At 35.5% G+C, this 17,077-nt stretch overlaps 1 protein-coding gene and 1 long non-coding RNA gene across 2 annotated transcripts; one reads left to right on the forward strand and one right to left on the reverse strand.

Moving 5' to 3' along the window:
• The first annotated feature begins 1,931 nt into the window (after positions 1-1,931).
• On the forward strand, positions 1,932-2,592 carry LOC110106025. The gene is made up of 2 exons (XR_002304194.2): positions 1,932-2,127; positions 2,237-2,592. It is a non-coding gene; the product is annotated as an uncharacterized LOC110106025 (long non-coding RNA).
• Positions 2,593-8,382: 5,790 nt separating this feature from the next.
• On the reverse strand, positions 8,383-12,099 carry LOC110105973 (putative receptor-like protein kinase At3g47110). The gene is given in 3 exon segments (XM_020835675.2): positions 8,383-8,879; positions 8,981-10,578; positions 10,580-12,099. Coding segments are annotated over 3 exon segments (3,384 nt in total). The 5' UTR covers positions 12,010-12,099; the 3' UTR covers positions 8,383-8,523.
• Positions 12,100-17,077: the final 4,978 nt, after the last annotated feature.

Consider the following 17,077-nt stretch of genomic DNA (forward strand, 5'->3'; position numbering starts at 1 on the left):
CCTGTGCTATGAAAAATGGGTCGGGTTCGGGTTGACCCATGAACCCGCATAGAATGAGCTGCCCGAGGCTGCCTCGGTTACCTGCGGCTGTCCGCGACCCCGCACGCTTGCGCACTACCGGCTAGCGAGTCGCTCTCGGAGGCCTGCGAGCTGCCCGAGGATGCCACAGTTAGATTTGACCAAGTCATTATCACCATCACCTATATCAATAGAACAAGATAATGCCCCTAAATGTTTAGTATCACTGCTAAACTATGGCACAAGAGAGGAGAAAAGAGTCTGAGGTGGAACACCAGCAACAAGAACCATCGAATCAGTCCCAACCGACAACCACACGGGAGTAGCCGATTCAAGCAAGGGCAATTCAATACAATGGGCTTTATTATTCATGCAAATATGATCGTTCTCACCCATAGGAATAGGTTCTAAATTATCAACACTTTTATGTCCAGAAACCTCACCCAAACCACCACCATTAGTAGGGGCATATTGATTAGCTAAATAAGGATTCAAAATATGACATTCAATTTATGAGTGACCCAAAAACTTACTATGAACATAATAAGAAGGAAATTCTTCCATTTGAACCCGTTGAATATTACCCATATATTCAAAATCGACCCAAACTTGGTTAGGGTACCGCTTGGTAACATCTAACTCCACATGAACACGATCAACTGAAGGCCTTGTGCCATTAGAGGTGGCATTATCCATTCGCAAGGGACAACCAAACAAGGAGCCAAGTCCATGAAGTATTTAGGGAGAAAACAGATGTCACGACCCGACCCGAATATGCACAAAAATCACCTGGAGCAAAACTGGGCAAAATCTGGAGCAAACTTTCCACTGATCGTCCCAGGACGATCCAGATCGTCCTGGACGATCCTGGAGCAGATTTTTGATATTACAACAGATGCGGAAGAAGATTGGGAAAGGAAACCAAATAGGGATGGTAGGAGATTCAATATTAATGTCAAAGAGATGAGTCAACTTAAATAACTTCAAGAAATAATAGTTGCCAATGAAAAAAGAACGATGTGAGAACACATGACAGTAATCTAAATTGTTCATAAGCTTATTCAACATGTTCTTAGCATCAAGCAAAGTGACTGAAAACTCACCTATGAGCTTAAGTTGAAAAAAGAATTTGTGAATAGCATCAATCGACAGCCGATAGCTAGTTAATTTTCCTTCCAAAGCAAACTCAAACAGAGCTGCCAAAGCCATCATTTCATCATCAGAAATTCATAACAACAGCAAACCATGGCAAGATGTAATTTTTCGGGCAGGAAATTGCGACTAGGACGAATTCCCTGACAGAACATCCCTAAAAGAGCACGATTTCAACTTCCCATCCAAAAAACCAAGGTCAATCAAATGATTAATATTTATCAAACTAAAAATTGTAAAAAAAAAAGGAATTAAAGAGCAAGGAAGGAGATTACCCAGGAGAAATACACAGAACCAACGCCTGAGCTGAGACGACAAGAAAAAGCCCAAGCCATGATAAACTATGATTAATGCTTTATAATTTTGTTTGTCCTCTTTTAGGCCTTGTTTGTAATTTAATTTCTATGGAATGAAATTTGGGCAAGTCCCTTTATTTAAAAAATATATCTTTTATTATTATTATTTTTAGACTTTTTTTTAAAAGTAAAACTTTCATTTGATTACTCACAATTAAAAAAATATCACAGTTTTAATACTCATATCATTCAGAAATTATGCGGAGAAATTTTTACTTTTTGTGGGAGATTTTTTTTTGTTTTGATTTTGTATTAAAATTTTAACTTTTCTGATCATAAAAGACAAAATTGATTAGTTAGTGTGGTTACAATATGGAAAAGTTTAGGATCCTTCAGATGAGCCAAGTTAATGCTTAAGATTCTACAAGTCTTCACTGATGTGGATTTTCCACTTGGTGAAGCTGACATATTCAACTTCACATCTATCCTACACCCATATGATGTATATATTCATAGAATCAAATGGTTTGGTCGAACAACAACCATATGCATAATATGGCTTTCAAAGCATATTTCATCATCTTTCTCTTGTTCCTTTTGATGCCATGTTTCATGGATTGTAGAGCCATAATTGTTGAAGAAATCCCCCACATCTCAAAAGGTCAGTACTTAATTGTAGAGCTCTTCTTCCTCTTCTTCTTCCTCTTTTCCTTCAAGGAAGCGATTGAAAAATATCCTAAACTCTAAATTTATATTACAATTAATTACAGGAGGCTTTCTTTCAAAATTATACACCAACATGATGGATCTCACAAAAAGAAGAAAATTGAAGGGACAGGATTTTAATCCTCCGTATTATTATCCTCCTACTTGTGGATTTTACGGATCCACGCCTTATTGTGAAAGATGCATTTATATGCCACCATATGTACCGTGTTATTGCTAAAAATAGGTAATTCATGGTTGTTCAACAAGAATTTAAAATTATAAACAGCTTTTGTAAGAAATAAAAGCTTGAAATTTTTCTAGCTGGATTTCGTAGAAGTTTGAAGTTGTTTGTAATATTCAGATGTTTGTATGTGTGATTAAAATGTCATTATCTATAATATTTTATGTTGTTATCTGACTCTTAAATTAACACTTTGTGATCTGGAACATCATATATAGCTTAAGTTTTTCTTAGGACTAGCAGCTTAAAAAAAAGTTGTATTAAGAAGCAGTAAGAAAGCGTTTGAAATGAAGTCTAAAGGTGATTATGTGATCAAATTCAAGAAGATTTGAAGAATATGGAGCAACCGTTTTTAATAATTTTTGCTCCAATCAATTGGTCAATTGTATTAGTGGTTGAAATTATAATTAAGAAAATTTTATTTGATTCACAACCTGAAGGAAGATCTATGTTTGACGTTTCAGAAGCAATTTCATCTTGTAATTTTTTTCAAAATTATAATTATGTCCTAAAATTTTTCAAATATTTAGCATATATATTTATATGACACAAGCTTTGATAAAAGGGGAAAAATTGATACATTTTAAGAAAATTCATTTTTATTAGTATGAATATAAAGATAATATTTGAATTGAATATTTTTGTGATTAAATTTAGGAAAATCCGAACTCTTATTTCAATAAACTTAGATTTGAATTGAATATCTCAACGAGTGAACCTATCAATGCCACAAGTGATTCGATCTAAGTCAAAATGAACTCAAATCAACAATTTGAAATATAAATGAAAACTTCAGGACATTAATTAAAATATCAAATTATATTCAAATTTTGCATGCTTATAGTCAAATGATAGATGGATGATCTTCAATCAAGGGGATCAAAATAGCTTGTTTGATGGAGTATTTTAAATTTTGGCAAAGTTTATTAAAAAGACCCTCTCAAAAAGCAATAAATAAGATCTCATTTTTTTTATGTGAGGGTTGTCCAAAAGCTAAAAGAGCTACATAACTCTATAGCAGTTTTTGGTGATCAATACTAATGACCACCATCAACAATTATCGCCATCATTGCCAGAATTTCATCATCTGATCTCTGTCATTTAACTATTGGCATCTAACTCTATTATTGGGTCAAGCCCTATGCTTTTTTTTCCTCTTTTTTGGGATTTCTACATAAAAAATTATTGGGTCTCATATATGTTATATTTGTGCATGATAGATTGTTATATAGAAAAGCTAGATATGTTTTTTTTATTCCTAAGTAATATTTTTTTAATTCATCAACAGTTATGATACGTCACCAAAAATTGCCTTGTTCGAGCATAAATCTCGAGACATTCAAGTAGAAAATTTTCAAAATTAAATTTGGGACCATCCAAACTTCAATTTTAGAAAAGTTATAGTCAAATCGAATCTCTAACGGAGACGAACCCAATGACACCAAAATAAATTCAATACAAGCCCATATTAGTCCAAATCAAGGAATCGAAGAACATTTGGAAGGTTCAAAGCATAAATTGGATGCATGACTAAATGATATCCAAATATAGCATATATTCAAATCAAATGGCTAGGTGAAATGAATCCAACGAGCATACAATTGATTAATTTCAACATCATTAAGACACTTAAATGCTTGATGACGCTCTATAGTCAATGGAATCAAGATGGGCCATCCGATGGAACAGTCGAAATTTACCATGAACATTCTCCATTTTTTCCGGGAATGCAACTATAAAAAAATCTATAAATAGGCTCATGCTCTCTTCATGAGGAGGGCTTGAACCTTTGCAAGCCTGGAGCTTTTTGCTGGAGATTGAAGAGATTCCCGAGGCTTAGCGACTCCAAGAGTTTTGCCCAGGAACCATAGCTGGAGAACTTCTGTCCGCCACATCCGGACCACCACCCATCCACCGACAGTTGAAGAATCCCTGTCCATCCTCTGACCACCATCACCCGCCGACTTTGGTCCCTTCGACCACCATCGCCTAAAACTAAGGTCCCTCCAACCACCATCGTCAGCTCACTACGATCCCTTCGACCACCATCGTTAGTTGACTACGATCCCTTTGACCACTATTGCTAGCGAGTACTACGATCCCATCAACCACTGTCGCCTGCCCACTACTATCCCTCCGACCACTGTCACCTATTGACTATGGTCTCTTCGATCAGCGTCGCACACCAACTACGAAACCTCCAACCACTGTAGCTTGTGAACAGTAATCCTACCGTCCACCGTTGTCTGCCAACTACGGTCCCTCCGACCACTGTCACCCACTGACTATGGTCCCTTCGTCCACCATCGCTCGCTAACTACAGTCCCTCCGCCGACTAAAGTTTCTCCGATCATCGTCGCCCACTTACTACGGTCCCTCTGACTTCCATCACCTGTCACTACAATCCATATGATCACCGTCACCCACCAACTACGGTCCCTCTGGCCACTGTCACCAGTCGACTACGGTCCCTCTTATCACCTTCAGCCCCCTACTACTATCTCTCCGACTCGACCATCATTAACCGCCAACTACGGTCCCTCCGACCTCCTTCGGCCGCCTGACAATGGTCCTTCGAACCTCTCTGTCGCCTGATTACGATCCAACCAACCTTCTTCGCCCTCCTACGGCTGGCCCTATCGACCAAACGAACATGATAACATTTTTTTCAGAACAACTCACATTACACTGGATTCTTCCAACTCCAACCATGTAATGTGTACGTTATGATGTAAACTTCTCATTTTTCTTTTCTTCTTTCATAGAAAATTAAAAGATATTGATCCTCAAAATTACGTAATTAAAAATATTGAAAAGAATAAAAATTTTCGTGACATCATAATTTTTTTGAAGATAATAACTTTGCGGTTGATATTATTTCCACAAGAAAAGTTTTTTGGTTGAGATTTTTTTTTTTTTTTGGGGTCATTTAAGATGACTTTACTTGTAGTTTAGTTGATCATAAAAGACATAATTCATTAGTAAGTGGGGTTGGAAAATGGAAATTAGAAGTTGTTCTTTAGTTGAGTCAAGTCAATTCTTAAGGTTCTACGAGTCCTCGTTGATCTGAATTTTGAGCTTTGGTGAGAATGACATATGCGGCTTTAAATCCATCCATAACGGATATATCATATCCAACTTAATTGTTTTTCCCTTAGAATCTCTATTTTTTTATTTATTGTGATTGTAGTTTTATGTCAGCCTATAATTAATATGTAATGAAGCTATCTTTATTTTAATTAATAATTAGCTCTTAATATTCTCAGCCACTTTTATTAAATAAAGGAAAAAAGAACTTTAAATTCTTTGAATAATTATTGTTTTATTAATCTATCATTTTATATAATATTTTAAAAATTCACAAAAAATTTAGAAAAATATTAATATAACAAGAACCTATCTCAGCTGCACTTTTACATATTATTATTAAAAAAAAAAAGAGCCAAAGTCTGACAAGAATGTCCGAATTAAAAGGAAAATATGAGGCTTTTTAATATTTTAAGATTTTTAGAGAAATTATCCAACTTATGCATTTTGAAGTTTTAGCCTTCTAATCAAAGTCCTACATGAGGGTCCTAGTTGGGTGCACATTGGGAGCTATGCTTTGCGTGGGTGGGCAAAGTCCTCCAACATCTACCTGTGGTGACTTTTGGGATGTTGTACCCACCCATACCCACCCACTTTCCACTCTTTTTGAACACAGTTCGCCACAGCTTGATGACCTTTAAACTTGTTACTCTTTGCTTTGACTGCAAATTTTAAGCTGCATATCAGAATTTATTGTGCTTACAGCGCTGTTTAGTGTTGCGCACTGCGTAGTGATGATTGAGGTAATATATGACAAACGATGATTAGCAATGTAAATTGTTTTATCTCCTGATATTAAGTACACACCTTTACGCATCCATGAGGTCATGGGCGTACTCATATCCACTCATACCCATTGGATATAGGTGGGTACATGGGTCGGTATGGGTATGAGTACTCAATACAGAGCTCTTCTTCTAATATAAAAATTCACTCTTTGTAATAGTCCACTTTATCTTTAATAATATAAAAATTCATTCTTCTTCGCAACTAAAGAAGAGGGCAATTGAGAACAATTGTCTCATTTTTATTGTTAGATAGAATAAAGGATGAAAAGGAGAGAACATTACACAATGCAATAGAATTTGCGTTACTAAAATTGGATAACAAAAATCAAATGATGAGGTCTGGTGTTATTAGTAACGCAACGATAATTGTGGTTGTTGATAATGTCATTAGTTGCGAGCAATGCAATAAAGTTCTTAAGATCTCTTAATTCTTATTCCTTATTGAGAGCGATATTTTGATTTTTTTTTTCAGAAAAAAAACGTCATAAAATAGTCCATTGATCACATATCATTTATCTAATACTTTGAGCACCTTGACAATCTTAGAATCTGATGATCATTTGCTTGTTGAATTCATTTTGTCGAGTTAATTGATTTGATTATAAGTATGTAAAATTTAAAAATAATTTGCTTCTTCAAATAATGTTATGAAATTTTCACATATGCTTCAAATGTTTGATTTGTATTCACTTGAACTAATATCAAAAAACTTTTTTATTTGGTTAGCTTTGTCTTGTCTAGACATTGAGTTCAACTATAAGTTTGTTAACATTATAGTTTATATGATCTTGAATTAAATTTCAAAAATTTCAAATTCAAATATTATCTTGAAATTCATGTTTTCATCCGTTAAAATTTAAATATTTAACAAAATTAGATTCAATAAGTTCAATAATTTCATCCATTGTGATGCTTAATTAGTTATAATTTTAATTTTAATTTCATATACATTTTTAGCTATAAATACTTATTTCCTTTTTAATTTTTCTATATGATGAGCAATCATCGGATGGCCCTTATTGGTTTCTCGATTATAGAGCATTTTCAAGTGTTTAAGTTCCTTAATGATATAAGAATTTAGTGATCTTGGGCTTGCTGAATTTATCTCACCGAGCTGCTCGATTCGCATGTTATATTTGGATATCATTTAAACTTCATCTGGAACATCTTTCTTACAGCTTTTTAAAGCAATTTTTTAGTAGCACAAAAAAAAATTATACTAAAAAGATGATTTAAGAAGCAGTAAAATAGCCGTCCCAAACGAACCCTTAGTCATCCAATTTAGGCTTTGAATCTTCCAAATGTGGTTCGAGAACCCGATTTGGAGCATTTGGGGTCGAATTGGACCAATTTTGGTGTTGTTGGATTCGTCTCTTCAAGACATTCAATTTGACTATAAGTTTGCTGAAATCGGGCCGGATTTGGATGGTCCCAAAATTAATTTTGGAAGTTTTCAATTTGAATATGCCTTGAGATTCGTGCACAATCGAAACGATTTTTGGTGACGTATCAATATGAATAATTATATTGAAAATATATTATTAATGAATCTAAATTGAAATAAAATTGAACATTCTTATTGTTAGTTAATTTTTAACAAATGGAAAAGAACGCAGTTTTAATCTTTATAAATATGGTCAACTACATAATTATTAGCTCTTTATATGGCTCATAAAATGAACTTAACTAAATGGAACCATATCAAATTTTTAATAGCACTTTATATAGCTAAGAAAATATAATTCGAATCATTTAATCCCTTAACATAAAGCTTGCTGGTGTTCTTTTTGCTTGCTACTTTCTATTGCACGTAGAGATATATGGCTTTTGGAACATTGTATATCTGCCTTTAAGTAGTTCAACATGGCCTATTGAGTTGAGTTGCCATTATGTATGATTCTGAGTTTAAACTAATCTCGATAAACAAAAAATTTTACGCAGCTCATATTGGTCTGTTGGTTGAGAGCTTTGACTACCAATCAATAGATTTAGGATTTGAATCTTACGTTTGTGATGCATGTGCAAGTTTGCCTCAATTGGCATAAAAATTTTTAAAAACAAAAAACTTACAAGTAGTAGAGAACTGGCCAAATTTGTTAAGAGCTCCTAATTATAGAGTGGTGCTACACTAATTTGAATATTTATATAATGCAAAGATACTGAAAAGTATTATATATAGATACATGATCTAATGCCATTTTCATGCAACTCTGTCTTTGGCCAACTTGAGAACCTAAAAGAAAATTTCTCGAAGTGAATTGAGTTCTTTGACAACAGTAGCCATCCCTATTCTCTGTGTTGGTAATTCACTTGAGCAAGTGAGTCCAATATGGACTAATGAAACCAAGCACTCTTCTATGTGAGTTCCAAAGCTCCTTCCATTAGTTCCATCTTCGATTTCTTGCAAGATTTGAGGATCTAAAATGGTAGAAATCATTTCTGGAAATGCACTCTCTACATATTTATGTAGGTTTATGCCTTGTACAAATGAATTATCAGTGGGTCTTTTGCCTGTTAGAATCTCCAGTAGAAGGACACCGTAGCTATACACATCTCCTAGCCAGGAGATTTGGTTTCCCATTCCATATTCTATAAATGTTGAGGGAGTTATACAAGAATTAATTGTAATAATTCTATGTATTCTACACATTTCAAAAGTAAAAAGCTTAAACAGATTGAAATTTTTTTACCTGGTGCAATGTATCCAATGGATCCTTGAAGCCACATCAAGCTTGCTGAGCTAAAGGATGAATCCGCGGAGACGGCCGAAGACATGATCTTTGCCAAGCCGAAGTCGCTAACCATGGCTGTCATATTATTGTTTAGAAGAATATTGCTTGGCTTTATATCACAATGAACAATTGGAGGTACACAATTATCATGAAGGTACTCCAGTGCCAAGGCCACATCTATGGCTATGTTTAACCTCTGATATAAACTCAATCTTTTAGACTTAAGAAACTTATCTTCAGTTTCTGGGTGCAACCAATTCTCTAAGCTCCCATTAGGCATGTATGCAAAGATAAGAGCCTTAAACTCATTACCATTGGAATCCAAACTTGAGCATAATGTGTCAATCTTTAGAAGATTTCTATGACGGATATTTTTCAGGACTTGGCATTCAGTGATAAAGCTCCTCATGGCTCCTCTTTGGTGGAGATTAAACACCTTAATAGCAACTTCATTTTCTCCATGAAGCATATTTAGTTTGTATACACAGCCAAAACTACCACTTCCAATCAGGTTTGCATTAGAAAATCCATTAGTTGCATTGAAGATTTCAGAATATGTAATTGATGGATAAGGTGATTTTGCTACGAGCAATGTAGTAAACTTCTTCTTTGATATATACATAATGCAAATTGCACACAATGATATGACCACAATAACGACAACTATAATTAGAAGTACGATTTTCAGTTCATTTGATCTTTCTTCTTCTTGGCATGATTGTAAATGTAAGATTGGATTATCACCACAAAGCTTCGGATTGCCAGTTATAGATAGAGCAGATGCATTGGCGAAAATACCATCCTCCGAGACTTCACCCTCAAAACTATTGAATGATAAGTTTAGAAAATGCAAGTAACTAAACTTTTCCAAGAATTTTGGAATTTGCCCAGATAAATTATTGTGAGAAAGATCAAGCTCTATCAAGGCATTTAGTTCGCTAAATGTTTTGGGAATACTTCCTTGGAAGAAGTTCATCTCCATTTTTAAGTATTGCAACATTGAACAATAACCAAGAGTTTCTGGAATTTCTCCTGACAACTGGTTGTATGATAAATTCAAGGCTACAAGGTTCTGCAGGCTACTAACTTGGAATGGCAAAGGTCCACTCAAAGAATTGTGTGAGAGATCTAAAAACCTTGTGAGAGAGGATAGGCTGACAACTTCCATAGGAATGCTTCCTTCTAATGCATTATGAGAAAGGTTTAACTCATGTAGGTATTTCCAATTAAATCCTAAAGTTGATGGTATGCTACCACTCAGTCGATTGTCTTGCAAGTACAGGTCATTTAGCTGAGTTAACTTGCCAATAGATAATGGAATTTGTCCTGCTAGCTTATTTCCAGACAAATCAAGCTCATTCAATTTTGAAAGATTACCCATGGTAGATGGAATGCTTCCTCTAAATAGGTTTTCATTCATGAAAAGAGCAGTTAATCCAGCAAGGCTACCTATCTCTGCAGGAATCATCCCAAATATTTGATTGGTTCCCAACCATAGAGATTCAAGTTTCATAGAGAAGTTACCAATTGACACTGGTAATTCACCCTGTAACTTATTTTTTTGAAGACAGTGTTTTCAAAAGAGTGCAATTTGTGAAAGATGAGAGGATGCTCATGTCATTCGAATGCAATTGATTCCACCCAATATCAATCTGAGTGATATTTGGAAGGGTTCCTAGGCAGGAAGGTATCATTCCACTCAAGCTGTTTCCGGCAAGATCGAGTATTTGAAGTCCAGACACATTGCATAATGAACGAGGAATAGATCCTTCAAAATTGTTTTCTTGCAAGTCTAATTTTTGAAGCAGTGGTAGTTTTAAGCCCATGGTCGGCAAAAGCAGTCCAGAGAGATTATTTTCTGCCATGCCAATATAAGTGATGGATGACAGGTTATAGAAAGAAGAAGGAAATTTACCTGACAACTTGTTTGCAGGTATATATAGCTCCTTTAATCTAGATATACTACCTAAGCTTTCTGGAATGCTTCCTTCCAACTTGTTTTGAGCAAGATAAAGGTAATTAAGGGAGGATAGATTTCCCAGTGAGGGAGGCATATCTCCTGAGAGTTGGTTCTCTGATAGCTCAAGAAAACCAAGTATTGAGGAAGATTTCAGAAAAGGTGGGATCTTTCCAGTTAAGCCATTTCTCTTAAGATTCAAATAGTGAAGTGTTGAGTTATTGAGTAATGAAGGTGGGATATTTTGTGAAAGATTATTGGAAGACAGATCAATAGTTTTTATATTCTTTCCTGTGGATAACATGGGAGGGATGCTTCCTTCAAGATTGTTGCTTGAAAGATCAATATAGTAGAGACTCGAGAAAGCACCTATTGAAGCTGGGATGCCGCCCGTGAGATGGTTATTGGAAAGATCAAGCAATAAAAGCGCTGAATTGTTCATAAGAAACTCCGGAATAGTTCCTGATAAGTGGTTTGCAGAAAGATTTAAATAGTTTAGAGAAGTGCTGTTACCGAGCAATGGAGGGATGAAATTAGTAAGATTGTTATCACCAAGCATCAAGAGATTGAGCATTGGAAGGGAGCACAAAGCATCAGGAATAACTCCTTCAAAATAATTCTTTGTAAGGTCAATGTATTCTAATTGTGACAATCTCCCAATCTCTTTTGGTATGTGGCCATGAAATAGATTATGTGAAAGCTGGAGATATGCCAGGAAGGTGATGTTGGAGATGGAGGGAGATAAAGGGCCTTCAAGTTGAAGTGAGTGGAGCTCTAAAGCTGTTACACGCCTTTGAGCTTTTAGTCCACAAGTGACTCCCTTCCACTCGCAGGGATCAAGAGAAGCATTGCTCCAGGAACTCAAGGCTTCAAGTGGATCAGAGATGGCAGATTTGAAAGCAAGCAATGCGAGCTGGTCAGTTTTTGTGCTTCCTGAAGGAGAAACATTTGCAGCTTCTGCTGCGTGGAGTGAGAGAAAAACAACTATGATTTCCCAGAAAAAAGCTGGATGGGGGAGTAAAAAACCCATTTTGGATTGAGATTTTGAAGAACAACATTACGCTTTATTATGGCATGAGACCACCAACGAGTAGATATTTATAAGGTTTCAAATTCCATTTTGAATGAGTGGAGTCAAGCCCTCCTGTATTATATAATTTCTATTTTGATGAAAATAATTTTTTTTTTCTTTCCAGCTGCAGTTGATAATGATGTAGGAAGCTTCCAAATTAAAAAATTTCCTTTGTCCAATTAAATTTCATAAAATTTATAAAAATTAAAGCAAATTCATTCTGGTTTCCGGTCGATATTTACAATTTTGAAGTTTTTTTTTTTAATTTGTTATTTTGAAAGATAAAATAGAAGATTAAGAAATACTTATAATTTTTAATATCTATTACTTCCATTCCGAAAATTTTTAATGATTATTTCATTATTAATACAACTACATATTATTATTTTTTAATATAAGTAATTAAAATATCATTCAATAAGTGATATCTAATTCAATTTTATATTCAATTTTTTATATAAGTTTCCTCTGCTAGGATTTTTTCCCTGGGCCGTGCCGAGGTTTCCTCAGCCCCGTTGGGGCCTTCGCGCTGGCATACTCGGTGAATTTCAGGGAAGTCCTCTCTTCATCTCCTTGTTTTCTATTTGTTTTGGTGATTTCTCACTTTGTTTTCGGTCTTCTTCTCCGGTGTTTGCCGGAATGACTTCGAATAGGTTGTGCGACTATGATTTTTTAGGGGGTTCGTCTCACTCAAGCTCGTTTTTGGAGGCGCTTGCTAGTTCTTCTTCAGTTTCCTCCTTTCCAGATATGCAGACCTCTACTTTCCGTGGTTTGCCCTCTCTTTAGATTTCTGACCATGAAATTAGCGGGTTAGCTATCCCATTTCAATTTTCCTTAGTTGGTTTCTTCCCTTTTAAGCGGCCTTCTCTTGATTCTATTTGCAAGTTTTTCTTTAACCTAAAGCTAAACAGTGAAGTTTCGATCACCTTACTTGACCCATTGAATATTCTGATCAAATTAGCAAATGATCTCGACTATTGTATGATATTTTGTCATAGATCCTATCTTATTTTCAACTGTTATATGAAACTAACGAAATGATCTCCTAACTTGGATGTTGGAGTTGAGTCGCTTGTCATCCCTATTTGGGTCTCTTTTCCGTAATTACGTCATCATCTTTATACCCCTCGTATACTTCATGGGTTGGGAGCTATCTTTGGGAAACCTCTGAAAATAGATGAGGCTACTTCTACGGGAACCCGGCCATCCATCGTTCGAGTTTTGGTGGAGCATGATATAACTAAATCCTATCCAAATCAGGTTTGGTAAGGTTTTGATAGTTTAGGGTATGTGTAGGAGGTTGTTTTGGAAATTGTCTTGCCGGATAATATTGTTAGAAATCGTAAACGGAAATTGAAGAAGAATCACATGATTTCATGTGCCTATTTTTGTGGTTTGTGGTTTTTGGCTACTATCAGTTTTTGGCTGTCGAAGTTGTTTTGGATCTAAACTATGTGGAAGCAGTCATTTTGCATGCACCTGTGATGGCCAGGGTTGGGCAACCGTAGTGGTCTGTTGTTTGCTACTTATGTTTGGTTTCTTGACTAATTTTGGATCTTCACTAAATGGCCCGCGCTGACATTTGGGTGTCGGTTTGAGTCCGTGTCGATCAGTTTATGATTTTTCTTTTTCGTTGATTATACCTCTCATGATATGGCCTGATCGTGATCTTGTGCTGTATCTCTCGCTTTTTTAATGATTTTTTCCTTTCGTTAAAATAAATAATAATAATCAATTTTTTCTAATAGCCATAATAGAAAGAGAACCCTTCCGATTTATGTATATTTACTTTAAAAAGTTCTAAATAATTTTATTATCATGATGAACATTTGATTATAATATTTTAATGTAATTTAATTTTGATGCACAAAAATCGCTTTGATCGGACATTAATGTCTAGGCATATTTGAATTGGAAACTCAAAGTTAAATTCGTTATTACCTCAAGTCTTATTGCGACAAACTTATAGTTGAATTGAATGCTTGAGGAGAGGAATCTGACGACATAAAAAATAATTCAATTCAAGCCTGAATTAGCACAAATCAATGGTCTAAAGCATTATTGAAAATTGTAATCAAATTTAACATGCTTGTTGTCAAATCCAATGTCTCGAACAAGGTTGAGATCAATTAATTCCAGCATCATTAAGGCTCTTAAATTTCAAATAAATATTCTATAATCATTGGAATTGATACAACACAAAAACTCGCCTTAATTGAGCACAAATCTTAAAGCATATTTTAGTTGGAAACATCCAAAATTAAATTTGGGGCGATCTAAACTTCAATCTCATCAAACTTATAGCTAAATTGAATGGCTAGACGAGACGAATGATGCGTTGAGCATTGGGCCCATCAAATGATGCGTTGAGCGTCAATTTCGACTCGTTTTGTGCGATTTTATATAAAGGGCTCAACGACGAACCCGAAGAAATCAAAATCGATCCAATTCGTAAAAACTCATGTGTCTCTTATGACTCTTGCACCTCTCTTTCTCATCTATGTGTGTGCAAGATCTTCGTACAAAATCATGACACAAAACCCTATATCTTTCTACCGCCACGAATATTTTAGCACACAACAGAAATAAATGAAGAAGTTTTTCAGATTTTCTCTCTATGACAAGCATACCATTCAAATTTTTTTATAAATAAGTAAATAACGACTCACTTTCTATATAAGGAGAAAGAAGAGCTTAGAATTGGAGCATGAACTCTCTTCTGAGATTCAACAGAGCTCTGCGGATCTAATAGACTTTAGACGTCAGAAAATCATGCGAACCATTACTGTCGCCCTCTCAACAAATACGCAAACAACATCGTATCACAATTTTCTTACATGTTTTTCATTGAGAGTTTCGGATAAGAATTGAAGGGGCGAGAAAGAGCCGTCGCGATCCCCTCGTAGTCTTCTACAGATTGAAGAAGGCTAACGTTTGTAATGGTGTAAGAAACTTTCAAACTGGAAAGTTTAGAGCAATTTTTGGAATTTAGAAAAAGCGTTAAGTGCACTCTTGTGAACTATCCTTTTCAACATTTATTACATTATATAACGTTAAAAGACAACGGGCACAGACCGCAACAATAGTCCGGCGACAAACATAAGTCCGGCAAGAGGCAGAAGTTCAGTGTTGGGTGGAAATTTGACGAAGGTCAGCAGACGGGCATAACTCTAGCGTTAGTTGGTGGTCGTGCAGAATTCCGACGTCGGTCGCCTGCTGAGTGAAAGTCCGACGGTGGTCGAGAAGTAATTTCTTACTTGTCCTCCTTTTCGTCTCCTACATTGATAAAGTGACCCAATCTATAAAGGACAAATATTAAAAATTAGAAGTAAAGAAAATGAAATCTAGGACTCATAAGATTCTTATAATAGCTTGGCACTTCATTAAGGGCTTTTTAATTTTATGAAAGTGAGTGTAAAATATTTTAAATATAGGCATTTTAAGAATTTTGATATTTAATTTGATGAAAAAGAATTGCAAAGTAAATTTTTAGTGAATTTTAAATTCACTTGTTGTTTGTTTTTCATGTATTTAAAATTTGTTCAATTTTTGGATAAATTTTAATGCACTACAAGTTGGCTTTACTCTTGTCGTTGTCTACCACTCTTGATTGCCCTCACTTTCATCGGGGAATTATTGGGTTCGGACATCAAATACAACTTATCGTTCAGTACTTCATAGTACCAAGTAATACTGAACTCGGTACTTCACAGTACCGAATAGTATCGAGCTCGGCACTGAGCAGTACTGAGCTCGGTACTGCTTGGTACTACTCAGTACCGAGTAGAAGGTGATGTGGCGTATTTTCATTGGGCTCCGGATCGGTGTCCGAACCCAATAATTTCCCCACTTTCATTATTATTAAGCTTTACAGTGCATTATATTTACTTCAAATAAAATAAGTGAAAAAATCATAATCACATATAGTCGTTGTTCTTGCTTAAAATAAGTGAAAAAATCATAATCACATATAGTCGTTGTTCTTGCTAAAGCATACCTCGTAAGTTTGGAAAGGGTTGGAAGCTGACATGAGTGGATGCCACTGGGAGCAGATGGAGCAGAAATTGAATCATCTCTTCTATAAATAGTAATTATGATTTACGTCTCTGCTCAAAACTCTCCTCCGTCAATGTCTTCCATCCAAACAACAAAAGTTAAGGGCGAACGCCCACGCCTAATTGCTAAGAAAGGATTTAGGTCTTCGGCTCTCGGGTAAAAACTCTCCTCCGTCATGTCTGGCTTCCAAACAACAAAATTTAAGGGCGAACGCCTAATTGCAGAGAAAGGGCATCATTCCGTCTATTTAAAAGAAAAAGACAAACTAAAATATGAGTATTCTTTCTTCAACATTAAACAATTTCATATGGAGTTACTATTACTCTTATTCCATGTCTTCTTCATGGCCTGATCTTCCTCTTGATATATTAATAAGCATGGGAAATAAGCTACACAATGCCGACCTGTTTTCTTTTCGCTCAGCCTGCTCCCAATGGCATTCTGTCGTGCATGCCCCTAATCCTTGCCCAAATTACTTGGTAAGCTTCAACTCTAAAAACAATATGATCAACTTGGTCATGAAAAAAAAAGAGAGTATTAGACCATGACCAACTGAAATTTCATTTTTCACTTCAAAATGTCGTGAAACTAAGAAAAATGATGTGATTCATCCAATCGAACTCCAATTTTGCGAACGCAACATTCTTTCTTCTTTTCGTGCGTTTCTTCGGCAAGTTAGGTAGAGACAGAAAAATTACATAGATGAACAGTGGGACGCCAATATTGACGTCCCACTGTTCACGCGCAAGCAAATAGCGGAAGTTTTACCATTCTGCTGGAACTCTGCAGCAACCGGATTCAAGCGTTTGGAATTCGGTTGGAGATGCCCTTAGCCGTAATCACTTCATCTCCTTGCCATTTTCATTATCTTCTCCCATGTCTTTCTTTGGCTCTTCAAATGAGTGGCTTGTCTTCATAATCTGCAAAAATGATACTCTTCATCTTTACGATCCTGTATCAAACCTCAAAC

The sequence above is a fragment of the Dendrobium catenatum genome, unplaced genomic scaffold (assembly GCF_001605985.2).
Source record: "Dendrobium catenatum unplaced genomic scaffold, ASM160598v2 fragScaff_scaffold_9, whole genome shotgun sequence".
In the NCBI taxonomy this organism is placed as follows: domain Eukaryota; kingdom Viridiplantae; phylum Streptophyta; class Magnoliopsida; order Asparagales; family Orchidaceae; genus Dendrobium; species Dendrobium catenatum.